The sequence below is a fragment of the Dysidea avara genome, chromosome 1 (assembly GCF_963678975.1).
Source record: "Dysidea avara chromosome 1, odDysAvar1.4, whole genome shotgun sequence".
NCBI classification, from domain to species: domain Eukaryota; kingdom Metazoa; phylum Porifera; class Demospongiae; order Dictyoceratida; family Dysideidae; genus Dysidea; species Dysidea avara.
Genome location: NC_089272.1, coordinates 32,740,410 through 32,767,282, shown reverse-complemented (window position 1 = coordinate 32,767,282; position 26,873 = coordinate 32,740,410). Strand labels below are relative to the sequence as shown.

At 37.6% G+C, this 26,873-nt stretch overlaps 1 protein-coding gene across 3 annotated transcripts in view; it reads left to right on the top strand.

Moving 5' to 3' along the window:
- The first annotated feature begins 11,774 nt into the window (after positions 1-11,774).
- LOC136262116 (uncharacterized) overlaps positions 11,775-26,873 on the top strand; it is a 65,282-nt gene continuing 50,183 nt past the window's right edge. For all 3 annotated transcript variants that reach the window (XM_066056276.1, XM_066056267.1, XM_066056284.1), the window contains exons 1-2: positions 11,775-11,839; positions 26,075-26,335. In XM_066056276.1, the coding sequence (XP_065912348.1) occupies positions 11,776-11,839; positions 26,075-26,335 (325 nt within the window). In that variant the 5' untranslated portion in view covers position 11,775. The remainder of the gene's footprint in view (positions 11,840-26,074; positions 26,336-26,873) is intronic.

Below are 26,873 nucleotides of genomic sequence, written 5' to 3'. Positions count from 1 at the left end.
GTCTGGTGAAACTCTGTACAAAAAGTTTGAGCTCTGGAATGTTTATTGAATGACGTTTACGTGTTACGTAAGTGCACTGTTTTACGTCACAACATCCATTCAACCAGATCCCTTGCAGCATCTCACCAAATTAATGGCGCTACTTTATTTATTCAACATTATAACGAACCCAACAGAATTGTATGGCTGTTTTCTCAACGATTTTTAGCGGCAAAGTCACTGGATGTAATTAACTGTAAGCCGTGAATCTTTTGAAATGTACGCATTACATAATCAATTTGAAATGGAGCGATCTGATTGGAGCTTCCAACATTCCGGCAGCACCAAACTTTTTGTACACGGTTTCATTCAGACCCTCTTTTTAGGGTTGGGCGCCACGAGACTAATCTTTGATTGGTGACTTAACGATGATATTTCAGTACATTCGATTGTGGGTTGGAAATTTTCACCCTTGACCGTTGACTTGGCAAGATTTTCGTGACCTTGACTTTGACTCAGACTTTAATTGCAGTTGCAGATCTACCTACAGTGGGTGCCTGTGTGTCACCCCCTTGGAGTATTCGACTTTAGGGCACACATCTTGTACATTCGTTGGTTAGGGTCAGGGTTCAGGTTTGGTTTATTCTTTACTGGTATTATTTACATAGCCTTCTTCATGAATGACATATATGAGGTACAAACTAAGAGCATAACATAGCTGACAGCACAGTGATACAGTGGTTAGAGTACTGGGCTAGAGTATGGGAGGTCCTGGGTTCAATCCTTACTTTAGTCCAATTTTTTTGTATTTTTCTTAGGCTTTTCGTCTAAGTGTTTTTTTTTATTCACGTGACTGCCGTGACTCTAGGCACAGCCTGAAGAAATAGATACACCAGGCTATGGAGATTACCTGTACCAAAGTGGTAGTTTCTGGTTCTTGCGATAGCTTTAAGTACTGTAATGCGATTTTTGCTTGAAAAACTTTGTGAATTTCACTGAAATTCCTAAACCATTTAACAAAATAGTTTAATATTTGTGAAGATACACTAGGCCATGATGATTACCTGTACCAAAGTGGTAGCTAGTTTCTAGCTGCTCTGGTTTTTATGTCAGCTCAGTTTGATCGAAGTAGTGTAGCGCCGGGTAGCACGCATTGAAATTTCCTTGAAGCTTGAAGCTTCCTGAGATAGTGCTACAGCTTAAGTACTGATTTACTTTTTGGGCATGTTTTCTAACAAAGTAAGATCATTTACTTGAATTATAGAAAGGTTGGTGGTGTTGTAAATTTGTGTCAGAAATTCATGAAGTTACCCTATACACGTTTTTTGACACAGCCAGGTGCTTTGTGCCATATTTCTGTAATGGCTATGTTGAATCACTCATAAATTGGTATACGTAGAATACATTAATGTACGTATGTTGCTTGTACTCAAATTTAGTTGCAATCGGTTTCGTTGATCATAAGTTATGAACACGAATGCAAAATATTCATGTAGTTATTTTAATTTACTGTAAATAGTGTGCTATTTTTTTGTTTGTTTTACTTGAATGTAGCAATAGCATAAAACATACAGTCTGTCATATAATTAAAGTCTGGCCTTGCCAACTGTCAGGGAAACATCACCAGCAGCCAGCTGTGGTTTGCCAGACGAAGAATGTGCACTCCTCAAGCACACGATTAGGCCACTCAAAAAAACTTTCTGTTTCCCGTCCTGGATTCGGGAATATTTAGTTATTTACATGCGGGTGGGTGGTCCATTTTCATTATTCCATTATAAGATTGACAGCTTTTCAAGCCATTATGTGCCTGGCACAACCATAGAAAACTACATAAAAGCATACATGAGCTTGTACTTTCCATTTTAAGTTGCAAAAAATAGCACAAACATGAATTTATGCCAACTTGATAGCACATTGTCATGTGAGCAGATGCTATTTACAAGATAGCTAGGTCGAGCCTGTACAGTATGCAAACATAATCGGAAAATAATGGAAGAATACAGAATGATGGAATATCAGGACACACGATAGTGTGTTGTGTGGTCAAGTACAGCTAGGGCGGATGCATGACAGATAAGTGTGTATTTTACAGGAACCAAGAAAATGCTGTTTTTCTCGCATTCGTAGCTCAATGATGCCTGAAAGGAAATTAATCAGTTTTGCTGCGGGCACTCCCTCGGAGTAGGGCACCTCCTATTCCATATTTGAGCTGAATCTGCCCAGCCATCACTGAGATATGCGCCTTTAAAGTTCGTTTTATTTTCTTTGTAAACTGTTGTATTTTTCTTCTTAATCTTCTTACGTAAATTTTCTTTTCGCTGACTTTAGAAAAATTGCAACAGCTTATTTATTTATTTATTATTACTGAACAGCCAGCACTGCTGATGCGCTCAGGAAAAAAAATTCACACATGTACATTACTACAATAATTAGAAACGTTAACTGAGAAAGAGTCAGAGTCATTAAATCAATTAGGAATTGTGGCAACGAGTTCCAGTCTTGAGCTGTTCTGGAGAAAAAACTTTTTTGGTAAGCTGTAGTAGATGTTGTAGGGAGTATGAAATGGTACTGATGATATTGCCTGGTTTCTCTGGTCATTGGAAGATAATTGGATGGAGGGAATTTGGTTGTGAAGTGCTTTGTAAAATGTCTGCAGTCTGGATATCTTGTGTCGAGTTTTAAGTTCAGGCCAGGAGAGATGTTGGAGCATGGAAGTAACTGAGCTGTATCTACTGTAATCTTTCAATACCCATCTTGCTGCTCTTCTTTGAATATTTTCAAGTTTATGTACATCACTGTTATAAAGCTTGTGCATGCTTTAGTCGATTGACTTTAAATTTGGAGGGCGGTAAGAGCATAATGCAGCATGTGTACAGCCCAAGTTTCATACAGATCGAACTAAGAATAACGGAATTAAGTGTGATTTGTTGTCATGCCTACAGGGTAATGCGTTGATGGAATAAATTGAAAATTGGTCTGTACATGAAACTACTATTTTAGTGCAAACCTTTTGTGGTTTGAAAGTACTGAGAGTATTAGCTAAGGAGATTTAAAGCAAAACCAAACATGTGAAAAAAAGCATGATCGAGATAGATACTCTTATAGAACAGTCACTGAGAAGTAAAAAAAAAGGTGCACAAAAAAACCTCGGAAAAAATCCTCCAGGGTTTAAACTAGGGAACTCCACACCTACCTACCCGAACCCTTACCACTGTGCCACTACTGTAAGTTGCTCACCTCACTCAATTTGAATGAAAGTTCTGGTTTAATACACTAGAATGATAACTTGTAGATCTATCAGGGAAATTCTAGACCATTCTGTATGCGTTGTATTGAAGTGCTCAGAAAAAAATGTGTGTTCTATTAGAGTAATACAAAAATTATGAAAATGGCCTGTCGTGTGGCCAAGTACAGTCAGTGTGGGTGGGCGACATACTCCTTTTACAGAACCAGAAAATACCATTTCCACTAGGAGTGCAGCAGTATATTGATATATTGAAATATTGCAATAATTATTTTCTATCACAATACAATATATACAATCCACCCCAAAAACACCTTCGCTGTAAAAAAGGCACGTCCAAGAAACTACAAGTACCTGTAATCCAATATAATTAAAAACAGCTCAGTTGTAGGGAAAGACTTCATGAAAGTAAAAAATAACTGGTAACTTAAAGAGCTGATATCTGGAGCGGCCAAGAATCAATCTTAATCCAACTACTTATACTATATTTTTTTAATCTGTGCAAAAACACCTAGCATTGGCTGTAAAAAAAGTGCACCCATGAAAGTAACTGGCAATTGAAATAGCTGATATCTGAAGCGGCCAAGAATGAATGCTGATATACAACTAATTGGAATTAACAAAAAGTTTAACATTGAACCTTTGTCTTTCAGCTGTGTTCTACATTTACTCTTGCTGCATCATAAATTGATTTCTTTTAACTCTAATTGGCTGGTAATTTGGCCGCTTTTTTAAAATATTCAGTGTATAGAGCAAAAGAAAAGGTGGCCAAATTACCAGCCAATTAGAGTTAAAAGAAATCAATTTATGATGCAGCAAGAGTAAATGTAGAACACAGCTGAAAGACAAAGGTTCAATGTTAAACTTTTTGTTAGTTCCAATTAGTTGTATATCAGCATTCATTCTTGGCCGCTTCAGATATCAGCTATTTCAATTGCCAGTTACTTTCATGGGTGCACTTTTTTTACAGCCAATGCTAGGTGTTTTTGCACAGATTAAAAAAAAATTTGTATAAGCAGTTGGATTAAGATTGATTCTTGGCCGCTCCAGATATCAGCTCTTTAAGTTACCAGTTATTTTTACTTTCATGAAGTCTTTCCCTACAACTGAGCTGTTTTTAATTATATTGGATTACAGGTACTTGTAGTTTCTTGGACACGCCTTTTTTACAGCGAAGGTGTTTTTGGGGTGGATATCACTCATTTTTGTTATAGTGATAGTCTCACTGGTGGAACAACAAGCAAAACCTATGAAAAAGGTATTAATGTGAGTTAATACCTTTTTCAAGACTGTGATGGATATCATTTATTCTGTAACTCCAAGTAATTGTGTGTCGCATGATCAACCTGCGCGAAAGCCATGCCGGTTCTTGCTTAATACATGTATGTTATATTTGGCTAAGTGAGAAAACAGAATAAATGATGTGCCCTACTACAAGTGCTGGATACCTCAAGGCTCTGTACTAGCACCTCTATTTCTTATCTAAATCAATGACATTACTAAGTCCATCACAAGTATTACCAGACTTTATGCAGACCATGTATTGATATATCAAGACACATGGTAGTGTGTCGTGCAGCCCAAGAAGCCGGTGCGCAACACCTGTAAGTATATTGACAGGAAGAACGGAAACGCAATTGTTGCACCTCTGTAGCTCTGTGCTGCCTTGATGAAACAAGATGATTTTTGCTGTGGACATGCCCTCCAACTTCAGCACTCCGCATTCCAAATTTGAGCGAAATCGTTTCAAGTGTTCCTGCAATATGCGACTTCAAAAATTGGTTGAGTTTCTTGGTTTTTTTTCTTCTTATTTTTCTTCCTCTTTTCGCACACTTACAAAAATTGCTATAAAATGCTAACGCCATATCTGATTGCCTTGAAATTTAGCACACAGAAGGGGAGTATAAAGGCGCATCTCAGTACCAACTTTGGCTGGAATACAATAAACAGGCAAAGAGTTATGAGCGATTATTCACAAAAAATAACACCAATATGTTGTCACACCTACAGGGTAAACTGCGTATGGGAAGAAGCTGAAAATCGGTAGGTGAATAGGTTAACTATTGAACCTCAAACCTTTTGGGTTTGAAAGAAAATGAGCTGAAAACCAGGAAGATACAATGAAAAAACCAACAGTGTGTAACAATTATGCAATCGAGATTAGCTAATAAAAAAAACGACTGCTTGCCATGCCTACTAGATAAACTGCTTGGGGTAATGCTATGAAAATCACTATAGATGGAGTAATCATCTTAGAAAGGTTCTTCAATGGTGTAGAAGAATCACACTTAAAGCCACGGAGTTATAACACGAAATCCAACTTGGTGTAGCAAGTGCGAGATCGAGATACTCTAATAGAGCAATCACGCTGAAAAGAATTCAAGAGATCAGCTAGAAACAAGTAACCTGTATAGAGATCAGCTACAAACAATTCACCCTGTAGAGAGATCAGCTAGAAGAAGTTACCTTGTAGGGAGTTCATGCAACTATGGAAAGAGATAGTTCAGCTAGAAGAAGTTATCTTGCAGATAGTTCAGCTACAAACAAATTACCCTGTAGGGAGATCAGCTAGAAGAAGTTACCTTGTAGAGAGTTCAGCTACAAAGAAACCATCATGTAGAGAGTTCAGCTGCAAACAAATCACCTGTAGAGAATTCAGCTACAAACAAATCTCACTGTAGAGAGATCAGCTAGAAGAAGTTTCCTTGTAGCGAGTCCAGCTACAAACAAATCACCCTGTAGAAAGATCAGCTAGAAGAAGTCACCTTGTAGAGAGTTCAGTTACAAAGAAACCACCATATAGAGAGTTCAGCTACAAACTAGTGACCTTGTAGAGACATCAGCTAGAAGAAGGTACCTTGTAGAGAGTTCAGCTACAAAGAAACCATTCTGTAAAGGGCTCAGCTGAAAACAAATCACCCTGTAGAAAGATCAGCTAGAAGAAGTCACTTTGTAGAGAGTTCAGCTACAAAGAATCCACCATGTAGAGAGTTCAGCTAGAAGAAGTTACCTTGTAGAGTGTTCAGTTACAAAGAAACCACCATGGAAAGTTCTGTAATAAATATATGTGTTATATATATAATTTGTACATTTACTGATAAAATCAGAAATATTAAAGTACATCTGCTTCATCTTTTCTTCTTCCTGTGGTAAAGAAAAAAAGATAGGTTAAAAAGCCAGCCTACTATGGCCGGCTTTGGGGTATACAAATACAAAAAGAAGTGAAATCTAATCCAAAACAGCCAAGCTGTAAAAAAAGAGTGTGGCCCTCAAAAAGGCTATGGTGAAAAAAGATGTGAAATCCAAGGTAGCGGCCCAGAAATGGCTGTGATGGTAGGTTAATGGTAAAAATTTTAATAATGACAATTCAGGTGAATTTTTGTGCCGCTTGGTCTTAGCACAAAAGTCACCTGAATTGTTGTTATTAAAATTTTTACCATTAACTTACCATCACATCCATTTCTTGGCCGCTACCTTGGATTTCACATCTTTTTTCACCATAGCCTTTTTGAGGGCCACACTCTTTTTATACAGCTTGGCTGTTTTGGATTAATAGAGTAATTAACATGGAAACTGACACTATATTCCTGCAAAATGATTTGCTCACTCTGGAAAAATCATAGCAAATGGAATTTAACCCTACTAAATGTGTACACTTGCATAGTTATGACAAGGAAAAAGACTACATAAAACCTTGTTATCAAATTTATGTCAGCAAAGCCAGCGAAATAAATCAGCCGAGTACCTACATAGGAATTACAATTGATGATCATCTAACATGGAAAGAACACATCAATGAAGTAGCATTTTTACGACAAAATCTTTTAGGTGCCCTAGATCAGTTAAAGCAAATTTTTATACATCTCTAGTGAGGCCTTTACTGGAATACACAGCTACGGTATGGTTGCCACCTCTACAGTATTAGAAAAACCAGATAGAAAAAGTGCAACAGAATTCAGCTTGCTTCGTTATGAATGATTATTTCCATTATGGCAGTGTAACCAACATGTTGGAACAACTTAAGTCATGCTATTTTAGTTGGCAAACTGTTCCAAAGTCTGATGGCTCTTTGACAAAAAGAGTACTTAAATAAATCAACAGTGTGCTCCAGCAGCATCACAACTTTTTTCAAGTCTGAAATTTCGTTACCGGGATGCTGAGGCTGGAAATCGCACCAGACAATACAGCCGCTGATGGCTTGAATTTAGAGTACAGTTAGCATGAGACGCTGAGAGTGCTTGAAAAGACACTTCTTTGAAGATATACCAAAAACTCATAATTTGTAAACATATATATTCACCGATTTGCATGACTAGACGTTAGTGAAAAATAGCACCAATGTGGCATTTTCTAAGTGGTATCTAGCCTAGCATTTGTGGATGGTTTGGTAGTTGATTCTCGGAAGCTGAAATTTTACGTTGCGGACCCTATCTAATTGGTTTGCCTAGTAGGTGTGTATACTAATAGTTCTTTTATTCATAAAATTCGATTGCATAATTGTGACACAGGTTGGATTTTGTATCATATCTTGATGAGTGTTATCTGGATTCCTTTCAAACCATAAAAAGGCACTCCTATGATGGTTACTTCATCTACAATACATAGCAATGTTCAGCTCATTCCTTCAAGGGGTTTACCCTGTGGGCGTGACAGAAGTTTGACCTTATTTTACATGAATAATCAGTCACAACTCTGTGAATGTTCATCGGATTCCTACCAAACTTGATACTGAGATCCGCAGTAATGGGCCCTTCAAGTGTGCCAAATTACATCCTGATTGCAGCACGCATTGGTGTTTTATGGCAGATTTTGCAAAGTGTGTGAAAAGTAGAAGAAAAAATGAAGAAATTAAAACAAAGTTTGGCCATTCGTATCTTGGAAATGGCTGGAGCAATTTTCTTCAAATGTAGTATGTAGGCTCCCCTAACTGGCCAGCACTTCTGTAGCAAATTTGGTTACAATCGGATAAGGGATCACAGACCTACATAAGTGTAAAAACGCATTTTCTTTCTTCCTGTCAATATACTCATGGTATTGTACACTGGCTTTTTGGGCGACACGACACACTACCATGTGTCTTCATCCCACAGTGTGCCATGTCAGCTTAAATAGCCACACAATACACTGCTGTGTGTCTTAATAATAAACTTATAGCACACTGCTGTGTGCCTTGATAATAAACTTATAGTTATAATTAAATCCATCTGTCAATGGATTTGCAAAAGGGGGCCTTCCACTCCCAGCTACTTCCCAAATTTAATGATTCATATCTACAAACTGAAAGATGATTTCTTTTCATGATTTCATCAGACATACAACACAGGGGTGGAAAGTCGAATTTTGTTATTAAAAATTTTAATAACGACAATTCAGGTGAATTTTTGTGCCGCTTGGTCTTGGCACAAAATTCACCTGAATTGTCGTTATTAAAATTTTTACCATTAACCTACCATCACAGCTATTTCTTGGCCACCACCTTGGATTTCACATCTTTTTTCACCATAGCCTTTTTGAGGGCCGCACTCTTTTTTTACAGCTTGGCTGTTTTGGATTAGATTTCATTTCTTTTTGTATTTGTATACCCTATGGCCGGCTTAGGGACTTTTTTAACCTATCTTTTTTTCTTTACCACAGGAAGAAGAAAAGATGAAGCAGATGTACTTTAAATATTTCTGATTTTATCAGTAAATGTACAAATTATATATATAATACATAAATTTATTACAGAACTCTCCATGGTGGTTTCTTTGTAACTGAACAATCTACAAGGTGACTTCTTCTAGCTGCTCTCTCTACAGGATGAATTGTTTGTCGCTGAATGATCTACAAGGTAACTTCTTCTAGCTGATCTCTCTACAGGGCGATTTGTTTGTAGCTGAACTATCTACAAGGTAACTTCTTCTAGCTGATCTCTCTACAGAGTGATTTGCTTGTAGCTGAATTCTGTGCAGGTGATTTGTTTGCAGCTGAGCTCTTTACAGAATGGTTTCTTTGTAGCTGAACTCTCTACAAGGTGACTTCTTCTAGCTGATCTCTCTACAGGGTGATTTGTTTGTAGCTGAACTCTCTACATGGTGGTTTCTTTGTAGCTGAATTCTACAAGATGATTTCTTCTAGCTGAACTATCTCTTTCCATAGTTGCATGAACTCCCTACAAGGTAACTTCTTCTAGCTGATCTCTCTACAGGGTGAATTGTTTGTAGCTGATCTCTCTATAGGGTGACTTTTTTGTAGCTGATCTCTATACAGGTTACTTGTTTCTAGCTGATCTCTTGAATTCTTTTCAGGGTGACTGCTCTATTAGGATGACTGCTCTATTAGAGTATCTTGATCTCGCACTTGCTACACCAAGCTGGATTTCGTATTATAACTCCGTGGCTTTAGGTGTGATTCTTCTACACCATTGAAGAGCTTTTCTAAGATGATTACTCCATCTATACAGCAATTTTCAAAGCAATACCTCAAACGGTTTATCTGGTAGGTGTGGCAAGCAGTTGCTTTTTTATTAGCTAATCTCGATTGCATAATTGTTACACACTGTTGGTTTTTTCGTTGTATCTTCCTGGTTTAGCTCGAGTTCTTTCAAACCACGAAGGTTTGAGGTTCAATAGTTAACCTATTCACCCACCGATTTTCAGTTTCTTCCCATACACGGTTTACCGTGTAGGCATGACAACATATTGGTGTTATTTTTCATGAATAATTGCTCATAACTCTTTGCCTGTTTATCATATTCTAGCTAAAGTTGGTACATAGATGCGGCGTTATACCCCCCTTCTGTGTGCCAAATTTTAAGGCAATCGGATATGGCGTTCGCGTTTTATAGCAGTTTTTGTAAGTGTGCAAAAAGAGGAAGAAAAATATGAAGAAAAAAATGAAGAAACTAAGCCAATTTGTGAAGTCGCATATCTCGGGAACACTTGAAGCTATTTTGCTCAAATTTGGAATGTGGTGTGCTAAAGTTGGAGGGCGTGTCCACAGCAAAAATCGTCCTGTTTTATCAAGGCAGCACAGGGCTACGAACGTGCGAAAGTTGAGTTTTCGTTCTTCCTGTCAATATACTCACGGGTGTTGCGCGCCGGCTTCTTGGGCCGCACGACACACTACCTTGTGTCTTGATGTTAAAGCATAGCTGCGAGTGCTATATAAAGAATAAAGTACGAGGCGCGCAGCCGAGATGGTAATGAAGTACGAGGTGAAGCCGAGTGCTGTATTAGCATCGAGATCAAGTGCCGAGTACTTTATTTTTCACATAGCACGAGCAAAGCTATGTTTTAAATGATTTATGGAACTTTCTAGTCGTGTAGCTTCACCATACACTTGACTTGAGGACTCGTAATTAGCACGCATTGCATGAATTATTAGCAGCCTGAATGTACACAAACTAGGCTAACAAAGTAACTCACGCATATTTCATAGTGTTGGGCGATATATCGATATGGTATTGTATCATTTGATTTTTTGGTGATATCGAAAAGTATCTATATTTTTCAGAACTTGATATTTTGATACGATACATCACGTGATCTGAATTAATGTATTTTAGCTTATTTAATAGTTAATTGTAGCGTTCCATTACCTTCAGCAATTTTCTAATCACTATTACTCTTGTGTACGTAGGCGGGAAATCCCCATTGTGTATAGCCATAGTTACCTACTGTCAAATTATGTGAGAAAACTAGCAATTATGCATGCTAATTAATGTTACAATATCATATCGAAAAGTATCAATATCGATTAATTTTAGTCAATATCGTGTCGATATCGTATCGTTCTGAAAATCCTGGCATCGCCCATCACTAGTATTTCACCATAGTTTGGCGTGGTAGACATTCATCGCATATTTTGGCAGGTTTTGCTCGCAACCCACAATCGATGTTGTTGTGAGTCACATGGTGAAATATTTCTGCGATATCTCCAGGACTTGTCCATTTACATTAACAATTGTAACAGCAACATTACCTTCTCCCACCCATCATCGAAGCATTTAGGTATGTCTATAAAAGCAATCCAGTGGTAGAACTCGTATTGGCTGGCGTGATTGATCACTCAGCGTGGTGAGGCTATTAGCCTTCACCGGTTTGGGTGATTAGTTGTACTGGCGTGAGCCCCGCAGGCTATTAGCCTGCACTAAGGCACGTGGGCAACTGTGTTTTATTGCCCACAAAGAGTGCTTTATTGCTCCGCAAAGAGTGCTTTATTGAACGAATAAAGCACTCTTTGCGGTGCAATAAAGTACTCTTTGTGGTTGATGAAGCTAAGTGTACTTTATGAAATTTAAAGTACACTTTTCCTTTGATCTCCCCCATGCAAAGTTCTATAAGTATTAAAAAATGTATGTACATACTGATATTGGATGACAAGAGACATACAATTTGGATGAATCTTGTGTAATTCCTTCCTATAATTATAGAGAATTGAGTAATAATTAACCAAAAATGAATGATTCAGTGAATTGTCTTTTGAGTTTGGATGGGGTCAAATGCATGGCACTGAGTAATCTACTTATTTATTTTGTATTCATTGGTGCTCACATATTGCATGCAGGAATGATGGTTTACATGAAGATCTTATTGATCATCTTGTTTAGCTGGTGTACATTTATTACTGCACAAGGTACAGTATGAATTTAAGGTTCTATCATTATCTCATGCACATGTGATGTTTAGGAGAAATGAGTTACATATTATGTTTGTATAATATACCAAGGCATGTACAGTAGTACTTGATGAAATGTGTGTATGTGTTTTTTTATCTTTTGTCCTGTACAAATGTAACCTACAAGTTGTCACCCTAGAAGTTCATTATGAAGAAGTACCACAACTAACTCTATCTTCTGACATTTTTTTTGCTAAGGAAACTATCATACAGTATGATAGTGGTGACCACAAAGGCATAGGAGTGGCCCATGTAAAACATCACCTAAAAAACCAGCCTCACTTTTCCCTGATGATGATGAAACAGTATTGGTTAGGTAAAACTAAGCCAAAACAAGCTTTCAGATCAACCCTAAACACTTTCATGAACTTGCTCCAGAATTAAAAAAAAATTAAATGGAATTTTCTAGTGACTGAGTATCTGACTGACTGATGCCTTCAGACAAGCGTAACTCGATAACAGCTAAGGCTACTGGCTTGATTTTTTTTACTGTTGTCATTGCTTCAGCTGGACATGTTCCTTTTAGCATACTGCAGTACATACAATATATTCTTCATGGACTTACAAGTGTCCTCCTTTGTGTTCCATAGGTGTCAATTTAGTGATAGCATGTGATGAATTGCTTTCCTTCTTAATAAAATTTGTCCATATTTTTCATAGTGGTTACTTTGATTGTAGAAGTACTTTTCGAACAGTTCTTGATTCATAATGCTGTGTGATGAGTTGAACATAGCTGACAATATTAAATCACAGTAAACTATAAGAAGTGTTATTATGGTATCTTGAGTACACTAGGGACTTCTTATTGTTTTACTGTGATTTAATATTGTGCACTACTCCAGCTTGTTTCAGTATTTTTTATCGATGTACTATGTCGAAAAGTTGTGTACTTGTTTAATTATTAATTTAATTTAAAGTGGCTTGGAACAATTTTCCTAAGGTGTTATGCAATCAATCATATTAGCAGCGAGGCTTAAATATTATCATTACTGTAGTTGACCACCAGTTCCTGTGATTTGCAAATGAATATAATTACACTGTATGTTATGTAAGCACAGATCATCATGTGTTCTTATTACAAGCTTCAATACAAAAATTAACTAGTTGCTGGTTTTTCAAGATGTGAATGTCAAATTTTGGATGAGCAAGCAGTAGTAAATAAGCTGCAAATGTGCAGAAGCCGATTTTTAATACTTGCTTGAACCACCTGGTAGTAGTGAATTATGTTAAAAAACCTGTTTCAAATCTTAGTGTGACATGGGTAGAATTAACATGTGAACTAAAGACCTGATAAGAAAAGTAGCTCTGCACAATGGTAGATAATCAGATAAGTTGTGTCTTATAGCAAACCCAGCCTGATAGCACCAAGCGCAAAGGAAGAGTTCACTTTAAAGGGCTAAATTTGTAACTTGTGCTACACACATCCCAGAGAGTTTCTATTTGTTATAAAGGGTACAGAACAAAATGCTTCATAGAATTCTGTTAGTACAAGGTGCTTCATGGTGATAGCTTGTTTGTTTTGGGCCCTGTATATTTCATGGTGAAACCATACGGTGTTTCACATGTTCATTATTCTAACTGAAGGGAGGTACAACAATGACTGACATGCATGTACATACAATTACCATCCCTAACATCTCCCTCCTTTACAACAACAACAACAACAACAACAACAACAACAACAACAACAACACCAACAACAACAGCACATAATGTTCTACATCCTCATCCCTATACATAAAAAAAACTACAAAATTCCATTACAATCAAGCAGTAAATACTTAGCTACTTATAAAAAACATTCTGGAAATTAGCTTTTGTCATAATCATTAATTTAACCGATTAGTTGGCTTAAAGATTGTGCCAGATTGAGTGACTATGTGTTGAGGGTGCTGGACTTGTAGTTCTTTAGCTGTTTTGTCATATTGCTGTTTTGTTTTTGTCTTTCAACATTGAATTTCCTTTACTATTCCTTCTGCTAGTTCTGGTTTCAGCAATTTGCTGGAGGTTGTTAACTGTGTCCGTGTTCTTCATGACTGCAACTTTTGCACTGGGCTGTATTGGCCTCCTTCTGTTGGCGCTTATGTCTACATCATCTTGGGTCATCTTTCTCAGCATGTTTTTTGTTGTTGTAATTTTCACTGCTGATTCTGCCTTGCTATTGCTTTGACTGTGATACGGAGAGCTAGTCACGTGCTTTATTCCCCACTGTTTAACAAAATTGTCATATTGTTGAGCTCTGAATTTTGGCCCATTGTCAGTGATATTAGTTACAGGTACGCCATACCTAGCGAAGTGAGCCTTGGTGTGTTTAACAATAGTATCACTTGATGTGTCAGTTATTTGATCTAATTTCCAAAAACCACTGTAATAGTCAATGGTTATGAGGTATGACTTTCCTGCATGCTAATGTAAAGAGGTCTTGTGCTACAATAGCCCATGGTGTAGTTGGTATTTCTGGTGATATCAGTGGCTCTTTCTGTTGTTTGGATGCATAATCATTACTTGTGGGGCATTGGCTTTCTAGGTGCCAGATTTAACTTGCCATGCTGTGCCAGAATATGACATCCCTTGCTTGTCTTACACATGCTTCTGTCCCTTGATGACTCAAGTGTATCCTTTTCAGCATGAGAGGGCGCATACGTTTAGGACTACTATTTTTGTTCCTTTAAATATAATATTATTGTCTGCTACCAAATCGTCTCTGTAAGGCCAGTACGTTCTGATGGAGGGTTGTAGATCCTGCTTGAGTTCTGGCCATCCATTATGGATGGCTTTGATTAGCTCCTTGAGTGTGTCATCCTTAAGGGTAGCTTCTCTAAGGTTATCTAGTCCATTCTCACTGAGTCTGACATACTTGGCTGGTTCAGTTTCTTCAACTTCTTTGTACAACCTGTTTTCCTGAAGTAATTGAAAAACTTTATCTCCTAATTCCATACATCTGCTACCTGATAAAAGTGGCTTCTGCTTTCCATCTATGACTTAAAAGGTCAGCTGGTGTGTTTTGGCATTGTAACTGCATTGTAGTGTACACTGTCCTAAAGTGTTAATCAGTGAATTGTCATAACATTTCAGTTGTGAGATTTCTGGTTGCAGAGGTGGGTTTGTGGTATGAAGAATTGCACACTCACCTGTCATACTCATCACATTACAGGTTGGTCCCAGCTCATGTATTATTATTATTATTATTATTATTATTATTAGCACTTTACAGTGACCAGCACTGAAGGTCTGACAGCAACATGCGCTGCAGCCTTAGGATTACCTAACCTAATTGCAAGGACTTAGACTTAGTGGCTTATAGCTGAAAAGGTGTAACAGAAAAGGGGCCAAAGTAAGGAAAAAAATCCCTCCAACCCCAGGATTCGAACTACAGGTCACCCAATGTCTAGTCGGGGCCACACTCAGTCTCCTCCAGGAGGGATGGATTTTCTTCCTTAAACCTAAAGTATTTATTATTGTATAAAACACAGTGGCACAAACAGGGCCGGAGGAAGCAATTCTAAAGTGGTCAGGCCATGGGGTAGGCACTATGAAATGCTGAGCACTTGTGTGAATGCTTGGGGGCCTGGGGGCATGTTGCCCCAGGAAAATTTTCAAAATTGCATGCTTTGAGATTAAATTTTGAAACTATTATATTTTCAGCTGTAAATTCCCTAGCAACTAACACTTGTGTTAAACTCACTGCATACATGTAGGTACATCATATGTTCATGTCAATTTCTTACATAATAATGCAGTTGTAACACATATATTGTTCCCAGTTGTTATAGCTATATGCATGCAGTAGGAGTCTAACATTTGAAACTGATAGCTATATAACTTATAACTAATTTAATGTGATGAAGTCACAACTCAGTGAATAGCTAACTAGGCACTAAACTATATGCTTGCCTTATCATGCTATGCTGAAGTGCTCAAAGATTCATTCAATTATGTATGCATCCATGCAAAACTATTTATATTTCATGTTTGCTAGCTTCATAAAGCATTTGACCAATAAATCGCAGTAAGCATCTGAGTGCTCTATGAGGGTGACTGTTCTATTAGAGTGTTTCGATCTTCTCCGTGACCAGTTGTCACAGGGAAGGATTTAACAGTATGTTGTAAATCATTATATCACAATGCTTGCATGATGCTTTAGGCATCTATCATTCCCAAAAACACGCCAGCATAATTGGCCAGTGCCTATCAGCGACTTGGATATATATTTTTAAAATTAATGCTGAAAAAGTGGTCAGGCTATGGCCTGACTGGCTGGACCGCTTCCTCCAGCCCTGACAAAGAATTTCCCTTTCTGATCATATTTGACAGTTCCCACTTGTTCAATAGTGAATAGCTCATCCTCACTCTCTGATGCTTCAGATAGCAACTCCTGTACTATGGATATAGGCTTGATTCCTCCTTTTCCTTGCAAGCAGATAGTAAGTCTTGTCATAAGTTGGACAGTGTGTTCTGTCTAGTGCACGTTTTCCTCCACAGTACTTGCAGGATGGGTGGTGAGCCTTAGGTTTCTTGTACTTGACACTCTTCTTCAGATTCACTGTGTTAATGAGAATTGGGTTGCTTGCTTCACTGCCAATGTCTTTTAGTTGCTCCTGTGCTGCTTCACTGATTTGCAGGGCTTCTAATGCTTTTAAGGGTACACTCGTTTTCTGTAAATAGGCAAGCGTTTGCACCTTGGTCACGGCAGCCTAGCACAAGGTGATCATGTAGCATCTCATCATTCAAGTTTCCGAATTTGTAAGATTCTGCCAAGTGTCGTAGATGGATTATGTATTGGTCCACAGTCTCGCTTTGCTGCTGCTGAGCCAAGTGAAACAAGTATCGTTTGTATAAAATGTTCTGAGTAGGCGTAAAATATTCCTCCAACTTATCGAGAATCTTTGTTGGTTTTTTCTTGTCTTCTTCAGTAAGTTCTAGGCATGAAAGGATTTGCTGGCAATCACTGTCTTCAATGTAGCTGCTTGTATCATATTGTATTTGTCAGTTAGTTGCATGGTAGTAGCAAAATCAGTGTAAGCTTCTTTGAACACTTTCCAATTCATTGCAACGTTTCCGGCACAGACCATAGCGTCAGGGAGAGGAAGATGACTGTTCGCCATCTCGACTCTGTAGTCTTAAAATCACTTCTGACACAATGTTTCACATGTTCATTATTCTAATTGAAGGTACAACTACTACAACTGAACCAGACATGAGCCCATAGCAGGCTGAAGGCCGGCTATAGGCATGAGCCTGGTTTACTGAAATAGTTTTTCCCTAAAAAGTGTGTGGGTTAGCTTTGTGTATGTGTGTGTGTGTGTGTGTGTGTGTGTGTGCGTGTGTGTGTGTGTGTGCGCGCGTGCGTGCGTGCGTGCGTGTGTGTACCTATCTGCCTACATACATATCTACCTATGTTTGTCTGTACGCACACACATGAGTAAAACTGTTAAATTGCAAAAGCAGCCTGAACTAAAAGCTAAATAAATTCTGTATTAAACTATTCTGTACTGGTAAACGTTGCTCTGAGGTGGTTTCTTTTTGACGGTCTTGTGACTCTGCTCAGACTTCGTAAATTACCTTTCCTTTGGGTTTTACAGGTTTTTAATGCTTGAAAACAATGATGCAGGCCTTGTGTTGACTACCAGGAACAGCCTATCCATTCCAGTTGAAAAGGGGTATGTCCCATACTGATGCGAATAAAAATGTAGGACAGCCTTGTGGCTTTGTTGAGAGAATTTATGGGGTAAAGCACAATAGACAAATTATAAAACAGCTGAAAGATACTTCTGTGTGTAACATGTTGTTTAAAGTGGTTTGTTCAAATGGCATCTTCTTAGCAGTGCATAGCAACATAATTTAAGAACTACAAATAATTTACTAATTATAAAATAGCAGTTATTTTTATTATTATTGTGTGCATTATTATAGCATGTAACATTACTTTATACATTATATAGCTAGCTGCATGGTGCCTGGCTTTTAGAAGTAGCACATCAACTTGTTATCACCAGACTCTACTTCATTTTTAAGGTGGCTCAGAACAGCTCCGTATGTTAGGGATAGTAATTATATGTGCATGCATGTTAAAAAATAGTGAAACAAGTGATGGTAGCTATTACAACATACTGTAGCTACAGTGTGTGGGAAAATTTCTACATTTGCATGATATCATCATGTGTACAATACCAAAGTAGGGATATTCCTACATAACTATGTCGTGAAAACCCAACATGATCGCACAAGTTTAATTTTACAGTGTAAAGCGTTTATCGCAATGGGTATAGAGTAAAGTATCAATTATCGTACAATATGATGTTCGGACAGCTGCCACCCACTTCCTGGAAATCCTGCAGCTTAGGTTATTGTACCAAAAGGTAGGCTACAATAAGCAATAATTATCCTCCAACAATCAGCTTTATGTGATTAAAAGCTTAAGTATTACAGCTAATAGTATGCTTAGTCCGATAAAATCTATGCTCGGATAAAACTATCAGTTGTCGGACTTTGATTTTTACTACCAGTAAACAATGTCCAATTTATTTCAAATTTGTATGCAATATACCTGTACTTATTAGCTATTAATGGCCAAAAAATGGTTTCGTTATCTTTAGCATAGAGGGAGTACGAGCCTCCCAATTTTTAGTGGTATTGTCGGACGCCCTCCGCTTTAATTTAGCCATGCCCACCAACAGAGTTTGTATGCTTTTGCAACAAATGCACCAGTGCTAAACCACAGAAGAAGGTAATTAAATATCTCTCAAGAGTAGAGGTGTGCTTTAAAGTTTATATTCAGAATATTTCCATTGGAACGCAGTATTTTTGACTCCTAAATGAAGGAGATGTGCGCAAGGTGGAAAAATGAAGTTATGCAAAACCACCTTCTTACCACCTACAAATGCTAGTCTTGGTGTCCTATCACAAATACTGTCACGGAAATTGAAAGGCTTTTCTTTCTCTACCTTATATGGGTGAAACAAAAAGGACGAAAATGTTGCTTTGTGCATCCATAGAAGGTAGAAAATGGAACATCTTTTCATTTCTAGGTGGTATTCGCGATTGAGGCACCAAGACTAACAAATGTGGTTGGTCAAAAAGTTGTGCCTCGTAATTTCATTTTTCCACCTAGCGTGTATCTCCTTCAGTTAGGAGCCAAAAATACTGCGTTCCAATAGAAATATCCTGAATATCAACTTTAAAACACACCTCTACTCTTGAAAGATATTTATTTACCTTCTTCTGTGGTTTAGCACTGGTGCATTTATTGCAAAAAGCATGAACTCTGTTGGTGGGCATGGCTAAATTAAAGCGGAGGGCGTCCGACAATACCACTAAAAATTGGGAGGCTCGTACTCCCTCTAAACTAAAGATAACGAAACCATTTTTTGGCCATTAATAGCTAATGAGTACAGGTATATTGCATACAAATTTAAAATAAATTGGACGTTGTTTACTGGTAGTAAAAATCAAAGTCCGACAACTGATAGTTTTATCCGAGCATAGATTTTATCGGACTAAGCATACTATTGGCTGTAACTCTTAAACTTTTAATCATGCAAAGCTGATTATTGGAGGATAATTACTGCTTATTGTAGCCTACCTTTTGGTACAATAACCAAAGCTGCAGGATTCCCAGGAAGTGAATGGCAGCTGTCCGAACATCATATTGTCCGATAATTGATACTTTACTCTAGAGCATGTGTACTATTTAAAAATTTAATCGTTGAAGCCATAGTTCAGAAAACTGGGTAAAATATGTGTGTATTAGACAAAGCACTGTAACAGTACACAATTGATGTCATGTTACTTGTGAGGAATGAGGATTAAAACGATATCTAGCATTTTACCTTAATGCTAAAAAGTGAGACCATGTGAGCAACCTGTCAGTATAGAAATATGCAAACCCTTTACATACTTACTGTATATAGTAACTTGACAGCACAATCAATCTTTCTTATTTGATTTTGTCTTTGTCTGTGGTGATGAAAGGTAATACATGGAAAACCTTATCCAGCATTGCATTCCCCTATGCATGGTAAATATAATGGCACAAGTTGCAACTCCATATATTGCTGTTTCATAAGTTACAGTGTACTGCTTTGGTAAACACCTGTACATTATGTTTCCTATAGACTGTACTTGCCATACAAATCAATCGTTGCTACAGTGTAACTCCAAAAGTTCCTAGTATATAAGACTAAAACTTCAACAGAGCATACACTTGGCTAATAAATATTTGTTAAAATGCATAATACATAGGGGTTTTGTGGATACGGTCACTTTTGTTTCACTACATTTACCGCTGGAACCCAATTTCATTTTTTAATTGGTAATTTGTAGTTGTACTAGTACATTAATAGTTATATAACCCACTGACAGCCAAACTTTCAAGGACTACTGTTTTCACTGCGTTATACTGTACTAACCATCCAATACACAGAACTACCTGTACTTAGAAACCATAAATTTAAATATTTGCTATAAACTAAGTAGGTCAACTGTGTTGTTTTTGTTTAACCTCAACAAAGTTATCAAACAGCAAAATCTAAACTTTGGTAAAAAATCAGCCTGAACAAACAATAGAATCACAGCTAACAGATGTCTTAGTAATGTAGACAAATGACCCCTGTATCTGGAATTTTGTTAGTAACCCACAAAGTATGTGATTTGTTTGTCAATTTGTAGCTAGGTGTAAGACACTTGTGTGCAGTCTCTTACCAGAATAAAAACCCTGTATACTTTGCAAATATCAAAGCATTCTCTGGATGCACTCCAAAGAGCTATTCTACATTATATGCATTGTTAACTTACAGTGCAATCCATTCCACAGCTGCTTTCTTTTTATTTGTCTCATTGTTGCTTTTGCACATTCATAGACTATATGTACGTAGTCCTGTCCACCATGCCACATTTTGACTCTATCTCTGTCTGTCGACGTACGTATAATGCTTTCTTTATTATCAAATAGTACTTTCTACTTGAAGAACAATTTAACTTGCCTATTATGAAATGGGAACGTTTCACACTATTTAGGATAGGGTTGGGTGATATTTAATTTGTGACATACGATTATTGCATCAGTTGTTAATGTGATTATTGCAATATTGCATATGAAAATTAAAGCACAACCACATAGTTTGAAAAGTATACAATGTCAATATAAATGCTTGTTTTCACTGAGAATCTGTTTACTATTATACGTAACTTCCTTGCTAAAAGTTAACCAAGTAACATGGTCAGCAATAGTATGTACAAACTGCATCAAATATGAGGCCCAGAATTGACACTAATTAGATAAAATATAGCTCCATTACTAATAGGAGCAGGTTGTTGCAAAATGTATTAAGTACATCCTCTCTGTGCTGCCTATACAATATATGCAATAATTGAACTGTGCACACTTGATCAGGCGATATTGACAATTTATTGAAATATTGCCCAATCCTAGCACTGTTACATATGCACTAGTCTAGGAAGTGGGACTTCTATGGGTGCGTCTGTTCCAGTACTAGTGCATCTTGCTATGAAACACATGAAACAAGTTAAATCGAGACACTGTGGTTGAGTTATGATACCATGCTGTCATGTTAAAGCAGTGGTTGTTAATGGGTTAACTTTTTTGTTATAGCATAACTATGTATGACATACATGTGTGATTATTAGAAACATCCTGCCAATCTTGAGTGATCTGTAAGCTATAAATTAAGGGATGTGTGGTTGCGATATCTTGTTTATAGTAAACAACTGCAGCTAGGATCACCATGATCTAAATAATTTATGGGTATGGCTTGTGTTCCGATTGTTAAGGGTGGGTCACTATGTAACCATTTTATAGTGCAGCTGAGAGGTACTGTACAGTATACATATGTATGTATCAAGACTCACGGTACAAGAAGCACAAAGCGCGCGCCCACAATAATAATAAACATGTGACCACTACTGTGAGTCATTTACATGAGGGATTGATTATGCAATCTTTTAAAATCCGCTTGGCGAAATCTCAGCCTTACTAAAAGATTCTGCCTCGAAACCAGGGGCATGTAACCTTTGTATAATGAGTAACTACCACACAAAAAGTCAGGTGAATTGTTGGAGTAGTTTGTTCCATCGCCCACCCATTTACAATGTATTAAGTAAATTATTTATTCAAATGTGCATCGTTCTTTTTTTCATTTTCTTCGTCATCGCATCCCATTGGAGCAATTTTCTTTCAACCATGAAGTTGTATTGTAAAAAAGCTGCGGCTATCAGGGGCTTTTTACACAATGTATCTGTATATTTAGTTTCGCTAAAGGTTATTTGTTAGTTTACGAGATCGCTTTTGTGCTCTTTGAAGATTCAAACTTGCTGCCATGACGTTGAGGTGTGAGGCGCCCACCTCAATTCCCAAACCCAAACAGTGTGGAAGTGGGCAAGGTCATTAGCCATAGCGAGCTGGCTGATTTGATAGACATTGTGCTGTCAACTCTTGGTTTAATTGTGACAGTCACTGAATTGTTTTAAATTCACCACGTAGTGTGACCCCGGCCCATGCAGGGCCGTACATAGCTATAGCCAGCTATTTCATACCTGCTGTAATGATATAGTTGAAGTAACTTACTGCTACATTACCCGTGCACGTCTTTAATCCCGTCCCAGCCCTTGAGTGCCTGTGAAACTTCAGTGTTCACTTAATGGCCAGCATCAGCACATCACCTTTCAGCATTTAACCCACAATTATAGAAACTCTTTCATGATAGCATGAATATACTGTAATAGTAAACATTTACATTATGATAATCCCATAAAATTAAAAATATGACTACAATAGCACAAGAAGCCAGATACACTAGTGTTTGGCTATGAAGTACCACCAAGAGTTCATAATATAGCAGTGGGGTCTTGGTACCACATGTTAAACTTTCTTCACCATTTGCGTGATTTGTCCATAAACTCACCCACCAACAGTCACAACATCAGTATCCACCCTGCATATACAGAAATAGATACAGTATGGTAAGGCACAGCTAACTAAAAACATGTAATCATATAGTCAGATTAACATGTCAACAAACTCTTAATTCCACTATTGTTAAAGTGAGCATCCCACATAGCCATTCCCAAGATGTATTCAGCATACTGCAGCAGTTGTTGACCAATTTTGGAATATATTACTTATTTTGTTTTGTGGTTCTCACCTACATTGTTAACATAACAATTTTTGTTGCTAGGAGACATAAACTAGGAGGGACTAATGGTTATAGCATAATGGTAAACAAGTTACACAACAGCAAAGGAAATTTTAATATACTAGCAGTGATTGGATAGTTGATAGATAAAAGTAGAAGACAATTTGTAGTTTTTCCAGTCCTGATTGTTTGAGAATAAGCACATTAGCTGCTATAAGCATGAAAAAAGCAAGACAGACTAAATTATTTTAACACAAGGTTTATGATGCAAACTCATTATGCACCTACCAATGTGTTATCCCACCACCCCCTTGGGTGTAAAGCCTGTAAGTGGGGGCTTTACAAGTTGAATTGACATGAAACTGCTGCTTCACTATGGGGCATTTGACAATCATTCATTAAGCACCCAAGTATTTTTTCTACGCTATGTCAAATCCCCCACGTTGCAACTGGAGCCAATGGTGGGGATTTGACACAATAGGTTTGTCCTACCATGGGGCATTTAACATTCGGTTGTGCCCACTATAGCCCTATATATGCCCGAAGGGGAGGGGGGGGGGGGTTAGTAGGGCAATACATTGATATGTGCATTATATATAATATGGTGCATCTACTGGGGTAAGTAGATTAAGCCTTTACCTTGTGGGCCTAAGCATGTTCCTCTCCTGTTTTGAAAATTTTATTGCCTGCCCCTAACTGGAGTTTGCCTGACACCTTCAACATCACAAAAAGCTATCTAAAATGGTTAATTTAGCTTTGACCATTGGCAAACTACAACACTCAACAATAATATCAGAGTATACATAACTCTATTATATATCTGCCCAGTTACTATATAGTAGGGTCAATGGTTGTCTCAGATCTGCTTATCAAGACACACGGTAGTGTGTCGTGCGGCCCAAGAAGCCGGCGCGCAACGCCCTTGAGTATGTTGACAGGAAGAGCGAAAATAAAATTTTTGCACCTCCGTAGCACTGTGCTGCCTTGATGAAACAAGACGATTTTTGCTGTGGACACGCCCTCCAACTTTAGCGCTTCACATTCCAAATTTGAGTAAAATCGCTTCAAGTGTTCCCGAGATATGCGGCATCAAAAATTGACTTAGTTTATTTTTTTTCTTCTTATTTTTCTTCCTCTTTTCTTACACTTACAAAAACTGTTATAAAACGTGAATGCTATATCCGATTGCCTTGAACTTTGGCACACAGAAGGGGGGTATAAAGACACATCTCGGTACCAACTTTGGCTGGAATATGATAAACAGGCAAAGAGTTATGAGTGATTATTCATGAAAAATAACACCAATATGTTGTCACGCCTACTGGCTAAACCGCGTATGGGAAGAAACTGAAAATCGGTGGATGAATAGGTTAACTATTGAACCTCAAACCTTTTGTGATTTGCAAGAAATCAAGCTAAAAACCAGGAAGATACAATGAAAAACCAACAGTGTGTAACAATTATGCAATCGAGATTAGCTAATAAAAAACGACTGCTTGCCACGCCTACCGGATAAACCGCTTGGGGTAATGCTTTGAAAATCGCTGTACAGATGAAGTAATCATCTTAGAAAGGCTCTTCAATGGTGTAGAAGAATCAGACGTAAAGCCACGGAGTTATAACACAAAATCCAACTTGGTGTAGCAAGTGCGAGATCGAGATATTCTAATAGAGCAGTCACCCTAATAGAGCAGTCACCCTGAAGAGAATTCAAGACATCAGTTAGAAACAAGTAACCTGTATAGAGATCAGCTACAAACAAATCACCCTGTAGAGAGATCAGCTAGAAGAAGTTATCTTGTAGATAGTTCAGCTACAAACAAACCACCCTGTAGAGGGATCAGCTAGAAGAAGTTACCTTGTAGATCGTTCAGGTACAAACAATTCACCCTGTAGAGAGAGCAGCTAGAAGAAGTCACCATTATTTATGTGTTATACATAACGATCAGAAACATTTAAAGTACATCTGCTTCATCTTTTATTCTTCCTGTGGTAAAGAAAAAAATATAGGTTAGAAAAGTCCCAAAGCCGGCCATAGGCCGGCTTTGGGGCATACAAATACAAAAAGAAGTGAAATCTAATCCAAAACAGCCAAGCTGTAAAAAAAAAGTGCGGCCCTCAAAAAGGCTATGGTGAAAAAAGATGTGAAATCCAAGGTGGTGGCCAAGAAATGGCTGTGATGGTAGGTTAATGATAAAAATTTTAATAACGACAATTCAGATGAATTTTTGTGCCACTTGGTCTTGGCACAAAATTCACCTGAATTGTCGTTATTAAAATTTTTACCATTAACCTACCATCACAGCCATTTCTTGGCCGCCACCTTGGATTTCACATCTTTTTTCACCATAGCCTTTTTGAGGGCCGCACTCTTTTTTTACAGCTTGGCTGTTTTGGATTAGATATTATTATCACATCAATCAATCGATGCATAATAATTACGGCCTACTCTATGTACACATTGAGCTGAGCCCTCGAAAATATTAACTCATTTGTAGTATTGACTTACCCGCTGATCATTCAAATGCCTGATGCATTATTTATAGCCAAAGTTTTCACCATACATTTTAGGAAGCCATAAAGGTATATAGCCTATTAACTTTTCCTGAACTGTTGGTGGAAGCACTTGTTTGCTCTTGACATCTTTGTTGTCATCACCAACCATCTTGGTTGGTTGAAACGCTGAGAAAATATCCTCTTTCATTTTTAGCTGTATTCTCAGGGTTCAGCTCAACTTGTTCGTGGTCTGACCCACACAGCTAGAACAAGCCAGTTATGAGGCTCTGGCCTACACAAGCATAGTATATAATACCAGGAAGCTACTATGGCATGGGAGATTCCTATCTAAAATTATGATGGTAGATATAGAGTTACATACTGTATTACTTATAATATTATTTCTTGTTAATGCATCCTGAGCACTGATAGCAGTGCTATTAATATACATTGTCTCTTCCCATTGAATAAAAAGGTGTGAAAATTGTACCGGTACATATGTATGTTATACAGTGTTTATATAATGTTTTGCTTTATATACACATAGATATAATAGTCTCCTTTACACCTGAGACTGCAGTACTATTTCCTGGTGGTAATGTGACTTTCTCTTGTAACATCACAATTGGGAGATTTTGGATTATTAATGATACTACAACTTTTAAATCCAGTGGTGAACTACCAGATGGAGTAATGGCTGATGGAAACATGTTAATTGTTACTGAATCTGCTAACAACACACTTTATGGATGTGGTTTATTTGTTGATCCTAATCCTGTTATTGATACTGGAATAGTATATTTGGCAGGTATTACTAAGCAACAGCTATGTGTATTGTTGGTTAATACCTATGTAATATCCTGTGTTTTTCTTAAATATGCTTAATGAAGTCACCAATTACCAACAGGTATCAGTTATCGGCATGTGTAAAGTATACACACTATGGAGTATATAGAAGCTATACCCGTAACACCTTGAGCTGTTATACGTACTCTCCAAAAAAATTCTTACAATTGTTTTTATTCCTCCTACAGGCACTAACCATGAAGTTGCATAACAATAATTTTGTATTGGAAACCAGTATGCTTTTGGAATATCTTTCAAACAGTTAAACTTCTGTGAAACAGAGTTATCCAAATGTATACCCCACAACAATTTCACAAAAAACCATGAGTCACCAGAGTGGTAATACTCATGAATTCACGCAATTTGCTGATAATTGGTCAATTATTGAAGTACTGGGTGCTGATGATAGGTACCTCGTGATAATTGGTGTGTGAGCAGCCCAATAGGCTTTGCGATTTCACTTACTGTACCATATAGCCTAACTATGTATCTCAAGGGCA